We start from the raw sequence: 27,284 nt of genomic DNA, 5'->3' as shown, positions 1-27,284 counted from the left end.
ACCAAGCTGGAATCCAGGTGGGCTAGATTTGGCCTGAGCTGCAGTACCACTGGACTACATCTTTTTGCCTTAACAGCTCTCTGGGTGAGGGGTTTTCAGCAGGCACAGCTATGCTTACCAGCATGCTGACCTGCATCATTTCAAATAAAACAATAAATAACTTTCCCCCAAGACTATTCTTCCTCAGAAGAGCTCAGAATGCTTTACACAGGATTCCTTTGTTATGCTAGACAACCATGTTGTTGCCTCCACGATCCAGACTATGTTCCATAAGGCAGGCTCACCGCAGAAAAAAGAACCTAAAAAGTAAAGGGTTCCAAGTTGCTTAAGTGAAGAAATCAAGCCAGATCTGACCTGGGAAAAAAGTGAAAAGGAACAGAGTTGGTAGTCAGTCTCACCTGCTGGAATGAACTTTCCTTCCTGGCTGCAGACTCAGGTATCAGTCAAACTTCCATGGTGAGCAAAATCTAATTTGCTTTATGATTCTCATCAATTTAGCTTGCATGTAGTAGCATGCTCATGGTTATTAGATGGTGTTCTGCAGATAGCATAGGGCTAGTTGCTGGAATCATTCCTCTTGGGAATACTTTTGTTCCCTTCTATGTGCACAAATGTTTCATATTTTCATAAGATTAAGACACAACTGCCACCAATATCGGAGAGGCATTATTTCCCTCTGGTTCGTGTTGTATTGCCATGATTTTTTAAAACGTAACAGTTTATTTTCTGAACCTGGGTGTGCTCACACATTACACTGACTACCCCTGCAAATAACCAGTGTCTGCTGAACATCATGGGTTGTCCCTGCAATCCTTCCCCTCAGGTCCTCCACTCCATATCCCAGGGGACTTGGTGGGTAAAGCCACCTTGCTTCTTCTCCCTGTCATAGCTTCCTCATTTTTTTCAGATGTAGCTTTTGTGATCTCTGAGTTGACAGTCAATTACATCTCTTCCAAAATGCCCAAGCAAAAGGGAAATGTTAAGCACCTGGAATATAGAAACATAGAAACGGAGCAAGTCAGAAGGGACCTCCTGGGTCATCTAGTCTGGCCCCTGGCTTCAGCTGGCTCCGCTCATGACATGCCCTCCATGGGCATGTCCAGCCTATCCTTAAACACCCTCAGAGAAAGAGCTTCAACAACCTCCTGTGGAAGCCCATTCTGTACTTGGGGTCCTAACCATCAGAAAGTACTTCCTGGCATCCACCTTGAATCTTGGTTCCCCGAGCTTTGCTCCATGGAATGCGTCCTGTCCTCATCTGCAGGGGAAAAAAGGTCACGACCCACCTCCACGTGACACCCCCTCATGTTGCTAACAGGTTCTCTCTGAGTTCTTCTTCTCAAAGCTGAAAAGACCCAGTTCCCTCAGTCTCTCCTCATGTGGCTTACCAAACAAATCCATCCTTGTGGCCCTTCACTGCACTGATTTCAACCTTGCTATATCCCCCTTTTGGATCCGGAGTACCTGCATCTCAGTTGTGGCCACCACCCCCATTTTAGTATCATCTGTGAATTGTCACACCCTCTTCCAGGTCATTGATGAAAAGATTGGTCCCAGGACAGAGCCCTGACAAACCCTGCTTGTCACTGACCACCATCCCAATGATTCCTCACTAATAGTTACCCTCTGCTTTCGGTCCATCAACCATACCCTAATCCATCGGACAGTGCACTGGTCTATCCCAAAACTCCTCAATTTCTCAACCAGGATTTCATGCAGAACTTTGTCAAAGGCTTTGCTGCATTCCATGTAAACCATATCCACCATGTCCCCTCCATCTAGCCACCTCGAAACCTTGTCATAGAATTCCACAAGGTTTGTCTGGCAGGACCTGTTTTTGTGGAAGCCGTGTTGCATGGCCGCCAACCTCCCTCCCCTGTTTAGGATTTTCAGGCCCAATTATGAGCCTTTCAACTGTCTTCCCCAGATTGGATATAAGGCTAACTGGCCTGTAATTCCCGATCTCCCCTCTACTACCCTTTTTGAAGACTGGGAGCACTGATGCCACCCTTCAGTCCTCTGGAACCTCACCTGTTCTCCACAAGGCCTCAAAAATGGAGGCCAGCGGGCATGGGAGTACCCCTGCCAACTCCCTAAATACCATCGGGTGTGACCTGTCAGGGCCTGGTGCCTTTGTAATGTACCCTGAGCAGCTCCTCGACTTCAAGGGGGGTGACTCTAATCTGTGCCCCTAAATCCCCAGTGCACCCAATACCCATGTGGATCTCCCCTGTCTGGATTTGGGGAGAATACAGAGGCAAAACAATCATTTAGCAACTGTGCCTGTTCCCTCACATCAGTCACTGAATCCCCTTGTACACTGCTTTTTTAAAAAAAAGTTTTTAGCTGAACTTGTCCAAGAATGCAGGTGCACATTTGCAAGAAGACAAAATGGGCAGCTTCACCTCCCAGTTCCTGGGAGTCACCTGCTGTCAACATGACATTGACCCAGGGAGTCTGAAAATACTTTTTTCCCCTTTCTGTTCCTCTGATAGCTGTCCAAAGGTAATCTTTCCAGAAGAGCAAAGCTGCCATGAACTTTGCTCATAAATGACAGTGTTTATTCATTAGATTATTCATTTTGCAGCAAGACCATCTAATTTTTTGGGAGTTGACCTGAATGTTCAAAATGTCCTGACACTTTTGCACCCTTTTGTGGGACTAGATGCTTGGGAAAGTGGAAAAGTATAAGCCACTCCATTTGCAAGAGCACGGAGTGTTGACAGCTCTTTAAAAATAGGATTTGTGGCAGGGCTACTTGGCGAGGGTGGGATGGGGTTGACATATACATATATCTGTATGCCTGACAGAAAACCCTGAGTAGTCCTATTTAAAAAAAAAACCAAATACAATGAAGTCTGATTTTGGCAGCCACCTGTTGGTGAGCAAAAAAGGGTTGTGATCATGGTAAGGGGCACTGATCCAGTGACAGTGGATCTACTGCTGCTTAGGCGCTGGTAGGGCAGCTGCTACTGGCAGTGGCCTGGCTGAGTTCTGCAAGAAGTTTTTGCTTGTTTTGGTGAGTTGTTCCCTGGTCACTTCCCACAAGCCTAATAGGATTGGTTGCTCAGGTTGGACAACATAACCCCCTACCACCTACCCCTGAAACTAGTCATGGGTGTTGCCAGGGTGGCTTGTTCTCACAAATAAGTCACTCTGTAGGAAGCAGTCATGTGGCACAACAAGCCACTGTGGCATGCCACCAACAATGGGTTGTCATGTTGTATAAGTTCAGCCCCTCTATCACACATACCCCATTCCTGATCACCTAGCGTCTCCTTTCCTTTAAAAAGGCTACCTAACTGAAGCAATGAAAGCATTTGGTTCTCAGGAAGAGGGTGGGAGGGAAATCTGATCACTCCCTCCCTCTCCAACATACTTCTAGAGCACTAGGAAGAAAGAAAGGTAGTTTCCTGAGGAAGTGTGCAATTTTCATCGAAGAACAGCAGAAGGGAAAGCCTCTCTCCTAGGCCTGCAACCACCAAACAAATTTCCCCTGCTTCAGTGGCTGCTTTTAATCAAAGAAAACTGTGGTGGGAGAGATTGTAAAACTCTCACATGTGTTTTGCCTCACACATGTACAGTTATGGTCCATGACTTCTGCCCTGAGGATTAAACACAAGGCTAGCAAATAATTTCGAAGTTACTTGTAATGTACAAGGAGCATGAATGGGTCATGTAAGTTAAGTTGATTTTAAAAGGGCAGAGAAGCAATGGTGGTGAGCTTTCGTTCAGGCTCTGCTGTTTTGTATGTTAAGAATACAAAAATGGACACAGAGTCAGAGGTTAAGCAATTATGCCTTTTTTCAGTTCCCTCTGCCCCAATATACATATGGGTATTACCCTCTCGTAAACGTGATCAGTGGCAGTTTCCTAAGTATGGGGGGGAAGACCTTTGTAACTGCTTCAGCTGGGTAACCTTCGATAAACCCTACCAGGTTGGCTGAAGAATCTCTGTGATCTGTAGGGAACCTGGGCAAGGACAAGGGTGGACAGGACCCAAGGAAGTTTGGGCCATGGGTAGAACCCTAAAGAGAGGCTTGAGAACAAATGCAGTTAGCCCCCCTTTTGGAGCACAATCACTGTGGCTAGCCACTGCTGTTAAGGAAGGACATAGAAGTTCAAACCCTGGCACTTCTACTTAAAAGGATCTGGGAAGCATGGAAAAGCAAGGGAGCAGTTGTACTGCTTGGAGTAAATGAACAATGAAGATAGGCATGCCTGGGTGAGGGAGGAAATGGGGTGGCTTTCTTTAAAACAGCAACAGAGAAGGAGAAACTGGCACGCTCCTGGGAACTGAGATATGTTAAGCACCAAAGAGCATATGAAAGACCCAATGTCTTTAAAATAGAAAGGAAAGCTGCTTTAATAGAGACACACTGGAGTGGAGAAAAGAGAGGTAGAGAGAAGATTAAGCACTCCCTCTCCTCCTATTAATTTTACTGACACCCATCCAAGCAAAGCTACTCCAGAGGAAGCGGGGGGTAGGGGGGGTGCCTGTTCATCTCCTCCCCCATTGCACTTCAGGGAGCAGCCCTCTTTGCATTATGGGAAGAAAGAAGAAAAAAAATCAACTTTCTCCCCACAGCACAACCTTTCAGCCTTGGTTTGGGCAACACACAGGCAGCCCTCTGCAGCCCCCTCCAGCTGAAGCTGCAAGTTTCTCCATATTGCACTTCAGGGCAGGAGTCCTGTTCATACAATGCCAACTCTGAAAGCCACAGCAAACTGAAATCAGATTGTGATTGTGGGTGTCAAAGAGAGAGGAGACTTGTTCCTCCTTGTGGTGTCCCCTGGGATACTGCCTGGGGGAAGGAGGGGGAGCAAAAAAAAGAAAAGAAAAGAAAGAAAGAAAAGAAAAGAGCAAAGCACCCACAATGAACTTGACTCATTACTGGTACTTCACAAAACAACCAACCCAAAGTGGCTTGTTGCCAGGGCGGGTTGTCATGTTGAGTCAATTACCAAATTCATACATCAAGGAGTTGTCGTATATCAGACTTGGCATTATTCTAAGGTGCACGCACTTCAAGCAACACATCCCCTCACTGCAGGGCCCCACTGTTGACTCTTGTGTCCAGAAAGCCAAGCTACATGTTACTCAGGAATATGTCATAACAGTCTAACAGGCCTTTGGGAAAAAACAACAACAAAAGCTGCTGGATGGCGAGAAAGTGAACAGTAGTGGAGAAACAACAGCAGGATTACATTTGAAAGTAACATTTTCTTTGTCTGCATTTGACTCAATGACAATTATTACTCATGACAGAAAGGTAGGATATAGATAAAGATCCAGTGAAACTCAGAGGGCTCCTTGGGTTTCTGAGAGAGAAAAAACAAGATACAAATTTAACAAAGAACACAGAAGTGAGAACCTAAAGTGAATTCCCTAAATAAACCTCAACCAAACAATAATGTCTGAGCATTTTACATATGCCAGTTAATCATACTTAATACCTGAATGTGCTCTTTTGAAACTAGCCAGGGTCGGTGTGCAAGAAGCTTGTTGATTTCATTCAGATTTTTCAGCCTTTGTGGAACATATTCCAAGCCATTCAGCCACTCTGGGATCCCTCCAGTCTTCAGGAACTCGTCCACATGCATGTTTATTAGGTAGGAACACTGGTGCCTGGCAGCAGCCTGGAGTTGAAAACACAGATGCAGATAAGCTGCATGGGGCTAATCTAAAGCTGCCTGTTCTTCTTCTGCAGGTGGAGGCAGAGGGTTAGCATGCAAGCACAGGCACAAAAGAGAAAACAATACACTTTCAACAAGGTAGAGAACCATGCATTAAAACACAGACACAAAAAACCTGAGAATTGTCAGTTTATTTACTGTGACAGGTATCTATGCAAGCAATACACATGTTTTCAAAGACACACATGACACACTATAAGGTAGTCAGGGTATTAATGAATAATGCCATGTGTATCTTGGAACATCTGTAGGCATACTGCTCAAGTGCTGAGCACTAGCATCATGGCCTCATCCCAAGTGACTACCTCAGAAGTCCCTAGCTCAATCTTGCTTCTTCCATGAATTCACTGGGGCCTTAGGTTTTTGAGCCTCAGTCCTCCCACCTGCAATATGGGATTACTAATATTGATTTGTTTTAGAGACTGCTGAATAGATTAGGGACGATATAGTGATCAAGTGCATGTCAAGTGCTTAAAGCACTTCAAAATACCTATATAAACACACTGCACGATATAAATACATTAGTTTGGCCTTTCCTAACCTGAACCTCTCTAGATGTGTCGGACTACAATTTTCACCATCTTCAGCCAGCATGGACACCATTTCATGCATTCTCTGCAAAAATTGGCTTTCTGAAAACTCAGGCTTTCATTTTATGTATTTTAAATGGAAGCTTTCAGAGCAAGCATGCTGTGATGACTCAAGCACTCAGCTCATGCAGCAGAGCATCAGGTTCAATCCTTGCTCAGCCGTGGCACTTTCTGGATGGCCTTTTGGCAAATCTTCCAGATCATTTCTTACCACCCAGACTTTGCAAAATTAATTTTAAATTGTTCAGACAAACCAAAGGTGCTAATAAGGAAACAGAATGATGCAGATGTTCTATAAAAGGGCAAAACATGTATAATTTATGCAGTGTGCAAGACGCAGTGTTCTTTGGTCTAGAATGTGTTTTAGTGAACCAGACACACAGTCCCTGTGAATGGTCAGGATGGCGAAACTTCATCTACAACTGCGTGTCAACTATGCTGAATCTTGCTCTGCTCTAATCCTTTAATACTCAGGGTGCACGTCCTTATTTTGTAGCCAGACAGGCTCTATCCTGTCTCAGGCTGGGATTTCAGGTTCTCGAGGAGGAATTCGTTCTCCAAGAGCTGGACTTGTTCCACCCTCGAAAGGGCAACCAATGAAGTCTGGTTGGATTTCCAGGTTCACTGCAAAGAATGCAGGCATATCTATGACTGGGAATGAAAGGGTAGTGCTTGCTGGTACTCACCATGATTGCAATGTAGTGCCGGTAGGGCAATGGAAGAGGCCCATCCATACGCAACATATAAAACTGACTGCGCAAGAAAGACTCCAGGTACTGAGTGTGCAAACTCATGACCTGTGTGATGTTGTCTAGGCGGCCAGATGTAGAATATTCTTCCACAAGAAGGTGCATTCGTTCATTCAAACTGTTGGCTTGCATAACCTTCACAGAAGAGCAAGCGAGTGAAGGAGGTAATGCATTTATTTACTTATATACTTTATTGAATATTATTCTATTATTTATTCAATATATTTATACCCTGCCTTTTTTCTTGGAAGCTGCTTACATAATCCTCGTCTCCATTTTATCCACACAATAACCCTGTGAGACAGATTAGGCTGAGAGTCAGTGACAGGCCCAAAGCCACGCAGTGCACTTCATGGTTGAGTAGGGACCAGAACTCAGATCTCTCACGTCTCAGTCCAACACTCTAACCACTATGCCAGAGCAGCTCTGTAGGATCCCGAAGAAGATATGACAGTGGATAGTCTCCAATAATGCTGCTGGGCCCCCACTGTTTCTTTTCTGCCTAGCAGGACCCACTGCTTGTGCAACAAGTGCCAGCACTTCCAACAGTAACCCTGTTAAGTGAGCAAAAACACTTATTTTTGGAATAGGACAAACCAGAGGCATTCTCTTCTGAAAGCTCCACTGTTCTGCCTCATTCTGGAAACAAGCACTCTGGTCATTTCATATTATTGTTGGATTTGCTGGCTATCCATTGTGCTAATGATGGGCTCTGCTAGCATTCAGTAAGCATTGGATCGTGCCCTATGTATCTTTTAGGAACTGCAAGTTCCAAATAATTTTCAACAAAAATAAAAAACAAGGCTATTAGAAGAAGGTATTGAAAACCAAAAAAGCACATCACAGAACAGCAGCTACAGGGGAATTCCAGAGCCTGGCCACCCACAAGGCCACAATTCAAGTCTTAAAGGACACAATGGTTTACACTAGCTGTCTAAGTGAAATGGCTTATGGGCAGGCCCAGGAAAATCATTCCACAACTGCTGTGCCTCTGCTGTAGGGGTGCAGAGCCTGTTTCAACCAAAGGGCTGAATTACATTTCAGTGAAGCTCTTGGGGCCACATACCAGTGGAGGTGGAGTCAAAATACCAGCACAGTTGAGCTTAAAGCTCTTACTACCAGTAGTAACTAAACCTTGGAAAAGGTATTTCAACCTTTTAGAGCAGGAGGAAAAACTGCACAGAAGCCAGAAAACCACAAATGGTCACTTGGTTACACGAAAGGGCCATGGCCTTCCATGGAATCCTGGAAAGACCATCTTAGTCCCCTGGCCAGAAGTTTTGCATCCCTTGTCCCACTGAGATGGTGCTCCTCTGCACAGCACTTGACACCCTGTGCCTTTGGCATCACCAAGCAATGGCCACTGGAAAGAACACAGGCAGATTTCCTCCAACCTTAGTCGAACAGCTCAGCAGCAGCAAAGTACTGTTTTCAGACCCACCCCCATGCTACCATTTCTTCCTCAAAGGCCAGAGTACTGCACCACCTTTCATACTGCAAAACATAATGTGCCATTAGCACCCATTGCCTACTTCATCTGACACATTGTTAATAATTTGGTGCATTCAAAAAGATTTTGAACAAATATATACAATAAATCTGCTGAAAAACTGAAGTCTCTAGGCCAGCCTTCCCCAGTTTGGTGTCCACCAGTTCAACTACTGACATTCCTGACCTGTGGCTTGGCATGGCATGGCTGGTGGGAGTTGAAAGCTAAACTCAAGGAAGGGTGCTTTGGGTTACACAAACTTGCACAGAAGAAACTGGTTGGTCGACAAATGCCATAGGACTTGTTGGTTTTGCTTCCATAGACTAAGCCAGCTATTCTCCTGGAAATTTCACCTAAGAGACATGGTAATACCTGAATACAAACATGAAGTCAAACTGAATATTGCAGAAGATGATTGGTGCCTGCATCTGATCCAACATTACTTCCAATGAAAGCATAAAAAGCACGCACAACTTACTTCCTTTTCTGGTATAAAGGCACTTGGTCCTCTTGTTAAAGGCAGAGATACTCTGATCTTCTTTTCCTGTAAAAGAAAATTACAGATGCAGGTATTACCATCTTTTACTAGCATCATCTTGGACATCTATGATTTGAGGGTGGTAAAGCACTGACTTAAGTCACTTTGACATATTTGTCAAACCCAAGACTGTTTTTTCTTAATTTATCTATGCAAGGAGTGAGACACTTGACCTACATGGCACATTCTATCACACTCATTTTGTGACCTTGTTTCGTGTGAAAAAAATTGGATGAATTGGCTCCTTCGTACTCTGCAACTCACAAAGAGCATATAGAGGATGCCAGCTCCTGAAACTGCACCCTCAGACTGCAGGGATAGCATACTGATGGAGGGGTTGAACCTCAGTCCCCTGAGAGAAATCCAGCCTATGCGCTGGGGCTTGCCAGAAGATTATGGCAGTTCCTCAGTCCCTACTCATTTCCCCAACCACCAATCATCTGATGCCTTCCCAGGTTCTGCAGGTCATTTTCCCATTCTGAAAGACCAAAATGCCTCCTCTCTTGTGCTGTACTAGAATCTGTTTTGCTTGGTGTGCGTGATTTTGGTTCCATTCCTTTTGCCTTTTGCCCTGCCGAGCAGTGAAATGTGGCCCCTGAGATCATATCCAAAGTGGAATAAGCCCTCTGGCTGAGAGAGATTCCCCATCCCTGCTCAGCACTGGCAATGAGAGCTTTAAGCTAAAGTTAACGTGGCATGTTCATACGTTTGTTCCACCCCTTTTGCCCTGCCCAGTGCTGGAATGTGGCCCCTGAGAGCTTTTCTGAAATTGAATTCTGCTCTGGAGGTGAAAGAATTTTAACACCCACCATACTTGGCAGACTGGGTTGTGCAAGAAGAGGGCACAGACCTGTACTTGTGGATTCTGCAAGTGTGAGTTTGTGGAACAATGTAATCCTTGTCCAGCCTGCCACTCAAGTTGCCTGGCCCACATTTTAAAATGTATCTCACAGCACCATCAGGACTATGATCCCAAGAAGAACCTGCTTCATAAATGTTTTTGAGGAGAACTTTAAATGTACATGGAAGTAAGATTTGCATTTGCATTACAAGCAAATATAACTCATTTTATGAGGAACAATAAAACAATAAAAAGGCTGTAAATAAGACCCCAATGACCATCACTGTGTGGTAGGAGCAGCTTTAGGAAGGCATAATTTACAGCAGGGAAGGAACAGAAGAGAATAGAAGATTACCCATTCCTTGTCCATGATGTTCCCCCTACAACTTCTCCCCCCACGCTGCCCCCTGAAGTTTTTAGGTTGGTGTTCCTTTTCAGTTTATTTCTCAGTACAGTCACGATCTTCATTTCTCCAACTCTACCCTCAGGAGCCTGATCTTCTGTTCTCAAACATCTCTGCACATTTCCTCCCCCTCCTCCTCCTCCTAATGCTCCTTCAACAGTGCTTGTTCCCCATCACTGTTGGCTCTGCCTTCAGCTGCAGCAAAGTCCTAAAAGATGTGCATTTCTTCCTTCAGTCATCCTGTTATTCTGCACTCTTCACTTCTTTCCAGCCCCATTTTCCCCTTTAAATGTGCTATGCTATTTTTAAAAGTGTTATGTGTGACAATAACACTAAACAAATGCCATTACATTCTGGAAAGGAAGGCTGCACAGATTAAAACGAAACAAAACAAGTCATGCTACTTCCTTCCAAAGGGCCATCGCTCCATGGAAGAGCAGAAGGGCCTATGTTTGATCCAGGCATCTCCCGTTAAAATGGCAGGCAGGACTGGGAAAGACCCTGCCTGGAGAACATGGAGAACTGTTATAAACCAAAATATACAATACTGGATAAGAGGGACCAAGGGGCAGCCTGAGGCAACCTCAGATATTCATATGTCCACCACCTATACCTTAAGATAAAGCACTGGGAGCAAAAGCCCCAGGCCAGAAGCACAGATGTTATGCTTTTATAGTTGCATTTACCTGATCTTCTCAGCTCCTAAAAGGGTGGCTGCTTGTGAAGTACTGCCACACCATCCCAAGTAAATGTACGACACAAGAAAAGGACAGCCATTTGTATATGCTAATTTGTATGTATAGCCTCAAATTTAGCTGTAATTACTATAATTTAAATAGAAAAACAGTACATCTTGCCATAGGACAGAAGCCTGTGACCAGGTGAGCTGCATACCTGCCTGTTTAATCTGCTGTTCAGATGCTAACTCTTGATGAACAAGATAAATGGCTCTTTATCCTTAAATCAGAAATAGATAGTGCATACCTTTTAACAGAAGATTGTCCTCTGGCAGCCCTTCAGATGGAGGACTGTCCTCTACAAAAGAGGCCATCTGGCCACCCCAACCCCTAACAGGAAGCCTGTTGCAACCACAGACTGCCGTTATGTAGTTTGTGGTACAGCTGCTGCAGCAACCACCTGCTGCTTTCCCAGAGGTAACTGCTGCAGTTCAACCTGGATGGTTGGGCAAAGTAGCTGGTTTCAGAGCTGTTTGAACATGTTTTCTGCCATCTTCGATTTGAACCGGAGACTGCAAGTACCAGAAAACAGTCTAAGAGGCTGAATGCGCTTCAGCTATAGGTGCACTCACCACAGGAGACAAGGCAAAAGCTCATTTGCAAGCCTACAATCCTACCGTATGACTGCTGAAGAGAATGCCACCACAGCTGAGCATTCTCTTAGATGTGGGCACAGAAATGCAGCACCAGCAATTTGGTTAACGCGCTAAAGTGGCTGAACAATGCTTCAGCTCCTGGAAGGTTATCAGAAAAATAAGTTGCAGCAAGCTCCAAAAGGAGGGGGAGAGGAAGTGAAGCACTGCCAAGTCAAAAAGACATGTCTGTCAAGTCTGTTGGATGGAAAAAAGGAGAAACATAAAGATCTTGTGCAAATTGTTTCCAACTGGTGAAGATTTTGGATATGGCTTAAAAACATACAGAAAAGTACAGCCAAAAGTTGGTTCCATGGGAAAACTGCAAGTTACAAGATGGCCGTTCATTATTACTTTTTCCCAATTCTGGGAAGGCCTTTAGTTCTCTTTGCCTTCTGCTTTCTATGTCTGAAATAAATGTTATTTTTAAGCTACTAGTTGTGAACTGACAAACTCTCTTTCAATGCTAATACTTCACTATGCCCTTTCCAGATGTTTTTGTACCTGGCTGCCCATTTCATTGAGTTGCACAGGCTATTCTGTGGCTTAGACTTTTTTGGCTTCCGAGGGTTGTAGAAATTCATTTTTTCAGGTGTCCCTAGAACTGTCATGAGCCAAGCACTAACCCACATCCTGCCATGGGTTGACCAATCACAGATAAGTGCAGGACCACTGCTTCTAATAAGTGGGGCCCAGTTGATGCACAGAAGACTCCATAAAACTGAGTTGGAGCAAAATGACCTCAATTTCCCAGTTGCTCTCTTGCTCGACCTTCAATGCACAAAGAGCTGGAATGTGAATATGCAAAACCCCAATGTCCTACAAAGCAGGAGCCCAAGCCCCACCTCGGTTTGGAATGTCTTGGAACTCTAATACCAACATTTCATATCAAGCTGCACTAGTGCCAGAAAAAGGGTACACAAAGGGATCTGTTCCTATCCATCCCATCTTGCCACTAGAAGTGGTACAAGAAATGAAGAAGCAGATTTACAGGGCACCACACCTTTATCTACAAACAGAACTGCAAATACTTTTAGAACAGCAACATGAAAAGTGCCCACGTGCAAAATCCGTAGTCCAGACTCTAATCAACACAAATAGCATGATTACCAAGAAGCAATTACATTTTGATCATAAATGAATGAATCACATTTTTCTGTCACTGAATTCAAGTGCCTAGATAAGTTTCCCAGGTAACATTCCCTCCAAGGACTGACCAAACCCAGATGTTATTTAAAGCATTTATATAGGCTACTCAGTAATACTGTTATCTAGGTGGCTCACAAACATAAAACAGTAAAATACAATATCATAAAACAAACTGTGGCATTAATTAATTAATTAGCAGGGATAAAAGCAAAACTATAAACATCAGAATCTGCCTCCTAGAGAAGTTGGGCATGAAATAAATTTCCACAAGATGCCAAGACTAGTTTACTGGAGCATTTTAATGCAATTAATGTAACTGGCATCATCTTGTCCAGTATTATGTTTTTAAAACAGTGGCTAGCAAGAGTCATCTGAAAAATCACAAGCAAGACCTGAAGACAATACCTTCAGTCAAAATATTAAATATGGAGGGCCTTCCCCAATTAACAGTGTGCAAATTCCATGTGCAGCCATCTTTTCCTTCTCTCCAGTCAGTCCTGGTCTGATTTTAAGATAGCCTTTTCCAAGTTAGTGCCCTTCAAATGTATTGGATTACAACTCTCATAATTCCAAGACAGCATGGACATCACATTTATAGGGCATCAGGTTGAAGATGGGCAGTTTAAGATCCAGCCTGAAGAAGAGTTTTTGAAAGAACCTGAAGCTTGTGCACTGTTCTATGAAACAGTTTGGAGATGGATGAATGCAAGCTCTCTAAATCTTAAAGTGGACAAAGGCAGAAGTACTTTGAATGGGGAATTCAATCTGCTAATCTGGATAGCGGGATTCAACTGGTAAAACCCTAAGCCTAATGAATGCAAAATGAGTTGCCAGGAGTACCTTCTACCTATTTTGGTAGGCATATCAACCATGCAAAATGGATCTGCCTGGCCTCAGTTAAGCATCCTACAGTTAAATTTAGACTCGACTACTGCAATACACTCTGAAATGGGGCTGTTTTTGAAGAGAACTCAGAAATTTCAGCTATTCAAGTCTATATTGGGACTAGACAATATGATATTATGCCAATTCTGTACAAATTGTATTGGTTGTCACAGATTTATTTGTACAGAATAATTCTGTGATGACTATTTGTACAGAATTTCTGAACCTGACTGAAATTGGTGGATTTAATGTCCTAAATAGTTTGGGTCCAAACTATTTGAAGAAATGCTTACAACTCTATGTACCTGCACATGTTTTAGGTATTTATTTTGGAGATCTTAGTACCAGTCCCCAAGATCACTAATATTGGCAGGTAAAGATAAGGTCCTTCTCAGTGCCCCATCTCTGAGGAATTTCCTTCTGACAGAGATGCAACTGGCCCATATTTGTGACTGCTTTTAAGTGGACTTTAAAATATGCAATTGACAATATTTCTGTTATTCTCTGTTGATGGATATCTTTAAGTTATATTTTCTTGAAATTGATTTTATTTAAAACTCCTTAGGTTTAGTATTATTGAGCCATGGTCTTGAAAGGCCACTAAGCAATGTGTTCTTGTAATCATTATAATAATCAGTGAAAACGATTGAGCATCTTTCACAAGAACTGTAAAGGGCAAAACCACTGTGCCAGTAAATTTACCTACAGATTCTCCTTTGATGTTCCCAGAGGTGGGAGCATAGGGATTCCAGGGGAGAAAGGCACTTAACCTTTCCTCTACCCAAAGCATGTTTTCACCCCTACAATGCCCACCCTCTGAGTCACATTTCCCAAAGCACAGGCTTTTTGAGGTTTGCAACATTTTTTAAAAGGGATAACAGGCAACAGATAGCTGATTTTGTTTGTGTTGTATCTACTTGTATGAAGAGAGGGAACTTGGATGAAATATATATCAAAATACATCTTTTGTGCAGAGGAAAGTTCATTCATGTAAGACAAACCTCAATGCCATTAGGGGTTCGAGCAAGAATTGGTAATCTCAGGGCAAAATCCAGCTACTAAAGGAGTGTCCCTTTATCTTCCATCCCCTCCTATTGCCAACTTAGAACTAGGAAAATAGCTTTAAGAAAGAATACTTTGGAGGCAACGTATCAGGCCCACAAATGCACTTTTCTTCAAGAAGCTTTCCGGTAAAACGATTGAGCCAGTCATAAATCAGATACTCTGACTTGAAAGGATACAAGCAAGATTTTTTAAAACCATTTTTTCTATTTCTGCCCTTCCTTCAGACAGTCCTTTTATATCCCACCCTTCCTCCAGTAAGTCTCCCACTCAGACACTAGCCAGCTCAGACCTGAATATCTATACAGATGGAACTACATCAGACCATCATCTGGTTCTGGGCCATTTTTTGATTGCTATATTCCAGGAAAATATGAATTGGTATGGTTCATGTGAATAATGGTTTAGTCAGGGGGAGAAAATCATTTTTTTCTAATGAAATGCAGCCTTTTCAGGGTTTCTTTTCTTTTCTTTTTTTTTAAGAGAAGTGAATTTAAAAAAAGGAACAACAATGTGCAGCTGTATGAATTGCAGCTTCCTGCTATATAAAAGAATTACCAACATTGCTTCTCCAGACAGTAGAGAAATTGTTCAATAGAAAGCTGACTGGAGAAATAATTTTGCTTTAGTTTTTTCATGTCCTGAATATAAGAAGACAATGTCTATAGTGTGTCATAATCTCTCAATTTACCATAAGTCTCACAACAACCATAAAGAAAGTGGCAGACCATCATCAAAGTAATGATGATGCAAAGCAAAGATTTGCCCAAGCCCGCGCCAGCATAAAACCAAGTGGTCCCTTGGGAGTGTGGCTCAGTGACAGAGCAGCTGATTTCTATGCAGAAGGTTCCAAGTTCAATACACAGGATCTCCAGTAGGCCTGGAAAAAACTCTGCCTGAAAGCTGCTGCCAGTTAGTTTCACTAAGAGATGGACTGACTGATGGCCTGACTCAGTCTAAAGTAGCTTATATATGCCACCATTTGCAAATAATCACCTGACGTTCTGCCAAGTAATAAGAGAATTTTGACATATTTTTATATCTGATCAGAAATCCAGGGAGACAGTAAGGGTTTCCCTGCACGTGATAGAAAAATACAGATATAACCAAATAGCTAGGTGGTTATATGCACACCATGACAAGTTATTGCTTGCTAAATGGCACTCTGCACTGATCCTGGCCGAGTTTCTTTGTCAAGCTAGAGTTGAAAAAGAGTTTTCATGACCAAACTGTTCATTTCACTCTATGGGGCCAGAATTCATCATCCCTTACAAGCACCAGTTCTACTCCCTTTATTTGTGGGCTGGAAACAATATATTGAATTAAAACAAACACTGTAGCCAACTTTTCCTCTTTGTTCTAACCCAATGACACACATTTCCAAGGGAAAACAAAACAAGATCTTAGCCTGCCATAAATGTTTCTATACTGTATCTAAAAAATTTACAGAATAATGTGCAAACATTTGCCCTTCTCTCCATTCACCCTTACTTGGAGGTTCAGGAAAGGTGCTGGTGATCAGCCTCCAGCAAGCAAACCCAATACGAGTTCAAGAGTTCTTCCAGATGCAAGATTTCTAGCGTTACCAATCAAAAAGCATTGCACAGCAATTCCAGCTTTTTTTCCTTAATGGATTTTTTTCAATAAGGAAAAAATGGGAGAAATGTTGAAAAAGACATAGATGAAATTTGGGTGGAAGATACAATATCTTGACCCCCTCCCAATGAGATTATGTGAATGAGGCTGGATGATGGTGCTATAAAAGCCTCATCTGGAAGCTCCCTAAAACTTTGGAGTGACTTCTGAGCATACCCACATGTTTTTTCCACATATAGCCATGTACCTAAACTGCTCCTACATTTCCACTTCAAGACAATACAATTTAGTAGTGGGATCAATCCCATAACTTAAATACTGGAATATGGGAAGCAACCCACAACTTAGGATAATTACACTGTTCCAATAAATCAATCTATGGTAATTCTCATTGTAGATAGTTCTTTCAAATCATGCTGATAAAGGCAGACTTGAGGACAAGACACCCAAGCTGAGGGAAGCAGCTGTCAGTTGAGTAGTCTTGAGTATGTGCAAAGAATGTCACAGGACTGCTAAGCAATATTTCCCAACTGGCACCCCCTGTACCCCTTAGGGTACACCTTTGGATATTTTCAGCAGAGTATTTTTTCAACCAGATGTCGGCCTGATGGAGCATTGAGCACATGGTATTTCAGGACATTAAGCAACATTATCGTCGGACAGCCTTAAGAAAGAAACTCTGGGCATGCGATGCAGAAGAAGAAACTCATTAGATAAGAGCATTAAACATTTCCCTTACTTTATTATGCTAACCAAATTATTACAACAAATTGTGAAAGCTTTCAAGATCATCAGATCCCTTCATTAGGCAAAATGTTAAAAAGGTTTGGCGGGGGAGAGGGAAAATAGGGAGATCCCTTCACCGCCACCTGATGAAGTCAAGGTGTCTGCAGTTCAGAGTTCCAAGATCAAGTTGGGGAAGAGGGGTCTGTAGACATTCAAATAAGTCTCCTGAAGTCATGGGTTGGTTACAAGGTTGGATCTGAAGTTGCTCCTAGGGCTGCTGAGAAGAGAGGGAAAAATGTCTCAGCTGCTTGCAAATCCAAATTAATGAACGCTCCAGAGATAACCATTAATATACACATGATTTCACCAACAAGCACCAAACCCTTTGTGTCCCGTGTGCATCATGGTCTTAACTGGAAGGGTTCCTGTCAGTGGCAGGTCTTATTCACACAGCAGCACAGAGGAAAATGGCCCAGGGAAAAGCCAACAACTTCAACTTAAACATCAGCTGTGATATCAGCTCTCTCTATCCTTGCCAGCCATTTTCATCAGCTTTCCATATGTTTTGCTTTTCCATAAGAGCACAGAAAGTTGCTCATCTTGACACACCCATCAACAGCTTCAAGAACAGACACACACACGCGCGCGTGCAGAGGAAGCTTATGAAAGCATTTCTTTTAAAAATTTTCAAGAGCAGCCATGTGGACCATTGGACCAGGATGGGAGTCCCCACATAATCTTTGGTTTAAACTTGGCTCCGGAGATCACAGTCTCCTCCTGCACCAAGCTAGGAGAAGAGCTGTCAGTGCTTCCCTCCTAGGGCAAATAGTAGCTTAAGGGTTGGAGGGGATTTTCACAGAAAACACAGTATGTAGGATAGGGTTAAAACCTCCCTACCTGTAGCTATTTTTAAAGTATATATTTTATCTAATTTTCCTCTTAGAAATATGTAGAAAGGGGCAGGAGACATTACTGCAGCTGAGTTGGATGCTTCTAGATAGTGAATGATGGTACCATCTTTTTAAAAAATAAAATAAAATATTAGTTTCAGATTACAGTCAACAGACTGCAATTCTGCTAATTTGCACTTCTAAGTCCTAAGCCCTTTCCTTGCATTTGTGGGATAGCTTACTGGTAGGAAGATCAAAGACCTTCCACAACCGCAAATGTCAAGAGGAAATACCCTCCTCTTCATATTTTCCTCCAAAGTAGGACAATAGAATTATTGCTTTAGCATGACAAGGAGAAAATTAACATCTCTTTAGGTAAGAACAAATGAACACTAGTGAAGGTGGCTCCATTGAGCCTTGTGGGGGAGGAGGAGGGAGAACCAATCTGTTTAAGAGCTTTGACTCTTAAAATGTGGAATTCACCACCACAAGTAACCACTGGCTTTTTAAAGAATTGGTCTCATCCGCTGATGTAGATCTGTCAATAGTTATTAAGCATAACAACTAAATGGATTCCCCATGTTTAATCTAAGTATACTTAGCAATATACTAGGGACAAGATGCTAAGAACAAACAGGGGAGAGCTGTTGCCTTCATGTCCTGCTTGTAACCTGTCTGGAGGCATGTGACAGGCCAATGCTGGAACACCATATGGGAACAGATCAGGGCTATCCAACCTGGGGCCTTCCAGATGTTTTGACCTATAACTTCCATCTGCCCCACTCAACATGGCCAGTGGTCAGGGATTATGGCAGCTGCAATTCAAAACCCCTGGATGACACCCCTTGATTAGATGGATCTTTGTCTGGTCCAGCATGGCAGCTCTCATTATCCTCCACCTAGAACCAGTAACCCAAAAATTATAGCAGATATAAAATAAGGGATATAGGTACTGTTTCAAAGAACTTCATTGGAAACATATGAGCCGAAAAAATAAGTACAATCATATAGCATCTAAGTGCATACAGTGGATTAGAGCCATCTGCCTTTGGGCTATATTTTCCATAGTGCATATCCAGTTACAGAATGTAATTCCTGGCATGGGAAATCTCTGCCTAGCCAGCTGAACCTACGTGTGAACTAGAGTTAAAAGACCCGATACTGCCAGGCTCAGTCCAGAAGATTTAAAAGCAGTTCAGAAATAATTCCTATCTCCCTTCTCACCAGCACATAGCACTGTGTTATAGGGTAGCTTGTCTGGTGCATAGTTAGGAACCATGGTGTGCACAGAAAGAAGTGTTGCTTTTCTGCAGAGTGGATTTTCACAAGGGCAAGCCAAACACAAGATGTTCTAAAATAATAAAATAGCTCTTCAGTGTAAGATTAGGTGAGTTATGACATTTCAAAGGAAGTGTGATACTAATGACTTTCTGTGCCCTGAACTTAAAAAACAACCCTGCTGCCATCAACTGTTTTTTAAAATTAAGAATTAACTGAAATGGACCTCCTTTCTCAAGCACTCCAAAACCTCCCCCCCACAAAAGGCACCCTCTTTTCTGTGCTTCCATACCTCTCCTCCCTGCCATTTTTGTAACAAGGGGAAAGGAAGTCTCCATATTCAGAGTGCAAGAAACAGCTTCCTTGCCTCTGAACTGGCTTCATGGCATCACCATGTAATTAGACCTGAGAGGATGGGTGGTGCCCTCACTCTTGGCTATGTAATACCACAGTGGACACGACTGCAAAATGGCATGGTCTTAAAAAGGGGCAAATAGAGAGAAAAGAAAACACATTAAATAAGGGCAAACTGGCATAATAAAAGTAAGCATTTGCAAGTTTGTGGACAAATATTTTGGTAGACCAAGTTTTTCAGGCAAGGAAGTCCTACACCAATAGGAAAAGCAACTGAGGAAAAGCTACCTTATGCATCATTTAACAATGCATGAGGCTGCTGATTTTGTATATGTAACTAAGACCCAGCTGGGTGAACAAAGAAGAGTTGCCTTCTCATAGCTGTGTCTTTCAAGGTACTTGGTATAGTACCAGGGTAGACAGGAGAGCTGGGTAGGAGAAGTTGCCATGGTATATGGGACTTCAATCTTGCTCCCCAGGCTCCCTCCCAGTCTGATTCCTAGTATTTATTTATTAGAATTTTCTCCCACCCCATTAGCCATAAGGCTCCCTGGGCAGGTGACAACTTAAAGATTAGTAGAGTGCTTGCATTCTGTGTTGCACCAGCAAGGGAGACTGGGAATACTCTGGTATCCCATCTACCCTGTGACCCAACAGTCACCCCACCTGAGCTGACAAAGGCTGTCCCAGTTGCAAAGTTGGAGACCCCTGGCTGCTAGTTCTGAGGGATGTTAACATCCATCTGAGAACATCCAATCTGGGACAGTTCAAGATTTCGTGTACTCCATGACTATCTCAACATGTCACTGGCCCAAAACATGTAGCAGGACACACACTGGATTTGTTTTTTTCAGCTGGGCACAGGATAGTAATCTGAAGATTTGAGTCTCTGAATTGGTACCCTTGCCATGGTTATATCACTGTCTGCTGAGATTTAGAGTAACAACAAGCTCTGCCCTCTGCAGAAGTATGGGACCTATTAAAATGGTCCATCCACAAAGGCTGATGGATCTGGATTATTTCCAGAGGACCACTGGGGGCTTTCCAGCTGATATAGCCTGTGGTCATGTCAGATCCCTGGTCTCTCTCTGGAAAACAGGGATGGCCCAGCTAGCTGACATGATTACTCCTGAGTGCCTTCTCTTTAGTGCAGCTCAAATGGCTCCATGAAATATCATGGAGCTGAGAGTGATGCAACACAACAGGAAACAGCTTGAGTACAGATGATGAAAAACTGTTAATTTGTGTTTACATTTACTTTTAAATTTGGCTTTAAAATTTTGTAGTGTAATTTCTCGGATGCTTTATCTGTATTTTTATAGTGTATTTTTATGTGCTGGTGTAAATTTCCCAGAAAGCTTTGGCTAGTGGGCAGTATAGAAGTAAAAGAAACATATCATCTATCCTGATAAAAAAGGCCAGCTCTCAGAGACAAGTTTCCAACCATGGTGTGCATGTCAAATGCAGAGCTATATACATGCTTCCTTCTCCCTTAGTAGCCTTACAATAACCAGGGCTTATCTCCACAACTGTATATGGTGAGACTATCTCACCATAATGATGGCCATTTTGCTAGTGGCATACTAAAGAGTAGTGTTGGAAAAAAAACCTGACACAGTTCTAAAGCAATCGTAAACAATACATGGCTAAATTTATTTTGCTGATCTCTGCTATTGTATTGTTCCTTTCAGAAGCTTGGAACATGGACTGTAGAAGTTTTTATATTAAGATTTTGAGGGAAGGCATTTTGTTGCAATAGAAAAAGAGGAACTTTTTTTTTTTGCTGTGGAAGCTTTTACTGAAACTATTGGACAGTCCATTATTAAATTTTATACCATACTGCTCAATAGGGGAAACTTTGAAACGTGACTGTGCTGTTTGCCAGAAGGACTCTGTGTCATCTAAACTATGCATAACTTCATCAGACAGGAGAAATTTGTCCCAAGAATCTTCAGTTCTATAAACTGCAACACACTGGTCAGTACTTTCAAAATGCTATTACAGTCAACAACATGAATTTTGTTTTGGAGAGTATTCTTAGTTAAACTCCTGTACAAAGTCTCTTTCTGTTTTTTAAACCCCAGAAAGGTTATTTCTTTAATAATCATCTGCTTTGCTAGAACATAAAGGAACTCATTCTAGCCATGTGGCCAGTATTTTGGGGAGTTCAGGCCTATTTGGAGTGCAAATTGCTTAATCTGCCCAGAAACATTTCAGGTCCTTAGAATCAGAGGCGCTGTTTCCTATGGCCTGCTGCTGTTTTGCAGCACTGGAGTCATAGAAATGGAAACTCAAACATAACAGGCAGCCCCGAGAGGCTGGCGCACCTCCTCACTTTAGCATTACACTAGCTTCTAGGCAGGAAATCATCATGGCAAGGAATGATTACATGGGCTCTTCCATGCGCCTTGGGAAAGCAGTAGGCAACAACATATTCTCCAGATGTTCCGGTTAACAACTTAGGACTGCAATGCCTTCTGGGATATCTCTCCCACTATGAGCCTGTCCATCTTCATCTCAGACCCTCTTCCTGATCAAGGGAACTTCAGAGGATGACAAGGGAGGGGACCTTCTAGGGAGCAGGCTGATTACAGAAGCCTTTCCTCAGTGAGGTCTCCCTGGCACCAACACTGTGATCTTTCTGCTGCCAAGTCAGGACCTTCCTCTACTCCCCATCATCTGACAGCATATGATAAGACTTTGAAAGGGTCCTAGAATTTTAATGGTTGTTTGTGCAATTTTTAAAACATTTTTACGCATGTTTTATGTTATAATGCATTTTTACGATTTTAATTTCTGTAAATTGCCTAGACAGCTTTGGCTGTTTTGCCGAATACAAATGGAATTAATGGAGACATGTTCTCCCATAATCCCTGGCCAGCATATCCAATTGTTAGATACTCTGGGTATTTATCAGATTTATATTCCACCTTTTTTTTTTTTTTTACACAGAATTCAAAGAGGCTTACATCATTCTCTTCCTACTGCTCTTAATCTTGTCCTCACAACAATAAGCCTCTGTGATAAGTTGTGCCGAGAGTCTGTCACAAGCCCAATGTCACCCAGTTGGTTCCATGGCGAAGCAGGGGCCTGAATCCAGATTGCCTGAGTCACAGGCCCATGCTACTATGGGTAAAATATCCAGAAACCAGTGCGGCAAACACATCTGGGAGGCATCGGGTAACCTAACCCCACCCTAAAACGTTTCTCTTTAGACGAGAGACATGGTAAGGAGATGCACCACTGTGAACTCCTCTGCCCATTATACACTCCATGGTAATATCATTCCAGTCTGTACCACTTTAGGCTGCGGGTGTGTACAGCCTTTCGGAATATCATCCCACCTGGCCCCTCCACATACACACAAACTTTGCTGCATGTAGCAAACTAGCAAGTCAGGGAGAAAGACCTGCTTAAGCACTAGTTTATCAGATACAAGGAGGATACAAAAACCTAACTCTTCTATCAACCTCTAGTCTAAAGTGGTGCAGCCTAGAACTCTGTTACCTCCATCTTGTACCATAGGGAGAAAAATTCTCAGGGATTTGTGTGTGTGTGTGTGTGTGTGTGTGTGTGTGTGTGTGTTCATTTTCACTGCTACAGAGGAAAAACAAGAAAGTCTGGGAGAAAGTATTTAGCCTAGCTTCATGGCTAGCTTTCCATATGCCAAGCATCTTTTACACAGGAAAGGGGGCCTTCAAGCACAAAAGGCTGCAGCTATAGTCTGATGTCGTACATTTCAAAGAAGAAATGTATCATGCACATTCACTTCATGTTTAAATTGGCTTTCTGCCAAAATAAATAAATAAATAAATACATAAAGACTAGAGTGAAACCTTATTAAGTATTTGTTAAACTGAAGAAACCCTTTTTGTGAATATGAGATGTTATACTTCCATCTCATAACATCCTTATAATCAACTGGCAATTCCACCACCCCTCTTTGTAAGTCTTCAAATAGGCAATCTGAAAGTTTAAACACCTTTTTAAAAATTAAAAACAATAATAAAAGACAACAGGATAAGGAGTATTCTTTCACAGCCTGTGTGAGTTCAAGCATGTTCAAAAGTTGTTTTGCCTGTCCAAGTCTGAATTTGGCAGAGCCTGGTGGGCGTGGGAGATGATATTCTGTACAGGATGGTGGGAGGGAATTGGCATGGAGAAATGATACTTAGCAGGGAGATCCCTGCTAAGTATCTCTTCTCCATCCCTCTCTTCTTAGAACCTTACTAATATACTAATTGATGAGACTATAAATTTCTAAAGGAATCAGCATTTTCAGAAAATAGCTTGTAAGGCACCCAAGTTATTCTGAAGCAAACCTATTTTAATTTCTCTTTCAATTGAATGAAAGAGAATATAAAATTGGTAGGTTATTTCTAACTACAAAATACTGCTGGTACATTTATAAAGTCAAGCATCAATTGAATTTTCTTAATTTCCAGTCATCTTGTACATAGCCAAGGTCACAGATGAACTAATTAAAAAACTCTAGTTGCTTTTTTTTTTTTTTTACAACTTTACAGTTTGATATCTATTCAGAACAAGTATTTTCAAAGACAAGAAATTATACAAGTTATCAGAAGAACATAAAAATAGAAGCTTTTCAAAAATACTGTTTGGCTTCACTGCATGATGCTCTCACAGGAATGTTTGCTCCATTCTAACACTGAAGAACCCCAGCAGAGCAAATGAATTTTGATTATTTTATTAACACTTCAAATTAAGTCCAGCAATGTGTGATGTCACAAAGGAAATGCTGATTTCACAGTTTGGGCAAGTTCACACATGTGTACAAGGATGTTATTTCACCGCTGCCTCAGTTTACTCAACTGCCAAAGAATGTGTTGAAATTCTGAGTTGACAGAATGCTTGGCAGTTCAGTGGGTAAGTGTGATGCCTGATGCGGTGGCTTCTATATACAGTGACCTAATGAATGGACTCACTCCCAACAAATATGCTTTTAAAACAGAGATGTTCCAGGGACAAGGATGCCCCTTCCAACTCTATTATTCTATGACTCTGGCTATTTCCAGGCTTCTAAGAGCATGCTGGAAGACAAAAAGATCACAAGGGTATGGAACAACACCATCTCCAGCTTATTTAACTTCTACACAACCCTATCACTGAAACTCTCTGGGTAATTTATGGCAATACAGCAATGATCATAATGCAATAAAAACCATCTTATCATTACCCCCCTCAATACAAAATTTAAGAACAGTGTAAAAATGTTAAAACAATTTAGAAGGTAAAATATTTTCTAAAATAAAATCAGCTAGTAAAAAACACCAAACATGGATATCCCATCAAAATATTACATATCCCTTAAAGGTATTACATATCCCTTAAAGGTACGTAAATGACTCAGCAGATTAAGAATGTTTAGTCTGTGGCCAAAAGGATGTCAAAGTTGATGGCAGGTGGACAGCCAGGGGAGATCACTCCACAGTTGAGGGGCCACCAATGAGAAGTCACTCCCCCTTGTTGCTGTTCTCTGAACATCCCTTGGAGACGGCATCAAGAGGAAGGCCTCAGATTGCACTGTATGGATACACCTTAGACCAACAGTTCAATTCTAAAGGCACAGAAAACTAAGCATATTTGGCTCCATAGGTTAACAGGCAAGCAGACTCCTTTGAATCACGTGTAAGGCCCTAAAATATTTTGTGCTTATTTAGCATATTTTTCCATGAATTATTTCATCAAAATGGCCAGTAGCAAGAAATGAACAGCAGAACACTGCTCAAGATCATGGAAGACCCAGTAGCTTCACCTCTTCCAATGGAAGCCAAGAATAGAAAGACCACACAGGAGACAATTTAATCTTCATTCCTTCACCCTCCCTGGGTCAGCTCTAGAGAGTGCAAGCTCAGGCTTTGAGTTTTGCATGATTCCACTCTGATCCCCTCACTGTGCACAGAAGTGAATGCTTTAAATGGGAGATCCTACAGTTATGTCAGGGTGGGCAGCTTGTAACTGTCCAAATGTTTTGGCCTATAAATGCAATCATTCCTCATTATGGCTATGCTGGTTATTACTGATAGTATTTGTGATCCTCCAGATGTTTTCCCTAAAGGTTCCCCACTCATGTGTTATTTATTCATTCATTATTTCAATGCATATGCTGCTACATTAGCCCAGAAAGGAAGCTCTCAAAACCCACATTCTCAGTGCCTTTTCTCCCAGTGGTTCCAACATTAAATTAGAAAAAAAATCTGCATTAAAATATCTATTAGAGTACTCAATTTTGAATGTACACTTCTGTTTACAGTTACAGGAATATAAATATGTACACTTGAGGATCATTCCTTAGCTGTGTAGAAATGTGGGTAGCATATGTACACAGGAACAACCCCACTGAATGTTACAGGAAGGTTTATAAATATATTTTGTCAGATAAAGATGGAAGCCATCTATTAAAGAAACTAGAAGAATGGGCAGCACTTTCAACCATTTAACATGTGCCAAGGTAAACAGAAAATATGCAACAGAGCTCTCCGATTCAAGGCAATACAACAGACACTTTGCTGCCCCTTGGCCCAGTGCTTCCCCATGTCACAAATGAGCTTGAGCAGTAAAGCTACATCTTACCTTTTGTTTTACAGTCAACCATACCAGGAAACATAATGAGCATTCATCCTGGCCTTAAGACACTTTACAAGAGAACTAGCCAGTCAATATTCCAGACTTTTTGCAGTAAGATCTTGATGCACCATGGGCTAATTAACCATGCTAAATTGTAGGAGGCCTGCTAGACAGCAGCTGACAGGGAAGGATCCATTTTATATGGGTCAGAGAACAGAATCCATCTTTTTGTGACAAGTTACAGTAGACAGAGTGCTCATCTCAGTATCACAACTCAATCTGCAGGCGATTAAAAATGTAAGAGATCCCCAATAAAGGGCAGCAGCCAATCCTCCCTAGGCAATCAGAATGGTCACCGGAATTCATTTGAAAATATATTAAATGCTTTCTCTTAGCGATTGTGCATACAGACATCCTTTAACTCATCCCTAACTTGGACTTTTCTACATGATCAAAAGAGAACATGAAGTTTTTCATAGATGCAGAGAATAGCAGAGTTGGAAAGGGCAAGAAGGCCACTGTGTCCAAGTCACACCATCAGATGACTGCCCAGTTTTGCCTTGAGTGCCTCTGGTAGGGGAGAGCCCATGACTTCTCTTGGCAACTGGTTCTACAATATGAAAAAGTAGTCTTGGAGAGCAGAGCTCTCTCTTCAGATGGGCAATTCGTAACAGTTGGGTCCACAGTGTAGCAAAATAACAAGACAAAATGTACTCTATCTCTTCATATTGCAAGATGGCAAATACGCCATCTTACATGCTCTACATATTTACAAGAAAAACATCAGTGCAAGTAAAAAATAATCACAGCATAGGAATTGGGCTAGAAATTTCTCTCCTTCTTCTCTATATAGAGCACTCAAAAATGGTCTTTCTTTGCCTTGCACTGGAACATTGGTCTGCCACCTCACATGGAAATCATACTACCACCTGAGCAGATATAGGTCATGAAAGCCAATGCGTAGTAGTCAATCACCAAAAAAAGCAGAAATGGTCTTTTCAAAAAGGAAGCACCAATAGTTGACTGATAATTATGAGACCAGGGTTTGCTGCTAGTAAGGCATCCAATTTATGTTTGCAA

General features: G+C 42.1%; 1 protein-coding gene across 1 annotated transcript in view; it reads right to left on the bottom strand.

Annotated features, from left to right (window-relative positions):
* Window positions 1-27,284, bottom strand: part of SESN3 (sestrin 3) — a 72,856-nt gene that overhangs the window by 22,204 nt on the left and 23,368 nt on the right. Inside the window, exons 2-4 of the mRNA XM_044441517.1 lie at window positions 9,004-9,069; window positions 6,974-7,171; window positions 5,458-5,640 (exon numbers count right to left, since the gene is read on the bottom strand). Coding sequence (XP_044297452.1) covers window positions 5,458-5,640; window positions 6,974-7,171; window positions 9,004-9,069 — 447 coding nt within the window. The remainder of the gene's footprint in view (window positions 1-5,457; window positions 5,641-6,973; window positions 7,172-9,003; window positions 9,070-27,284) is intronic.

Source organism: Varanus komodoensis, unplaced genomic scaffold (genome assembly GCF_004798865.1).
Source record: "Varanus komodoensis strain SLA01 unplaced genomic scaffold, ASM479886v1 scaffold4, whole genome shotgun sequence".
Taxonomy (NCBI): Eukaryota; Metazoa; Chordata; class Lepidosauria; order Squamata; family Varanidae; genus Varanus; species Varanus komodoensis.
The sequence above is the reverse complement of the archived record's forward strand: the minus strand, read 5'-3'. Positions and strand labels throughout refer to the sequence as shown.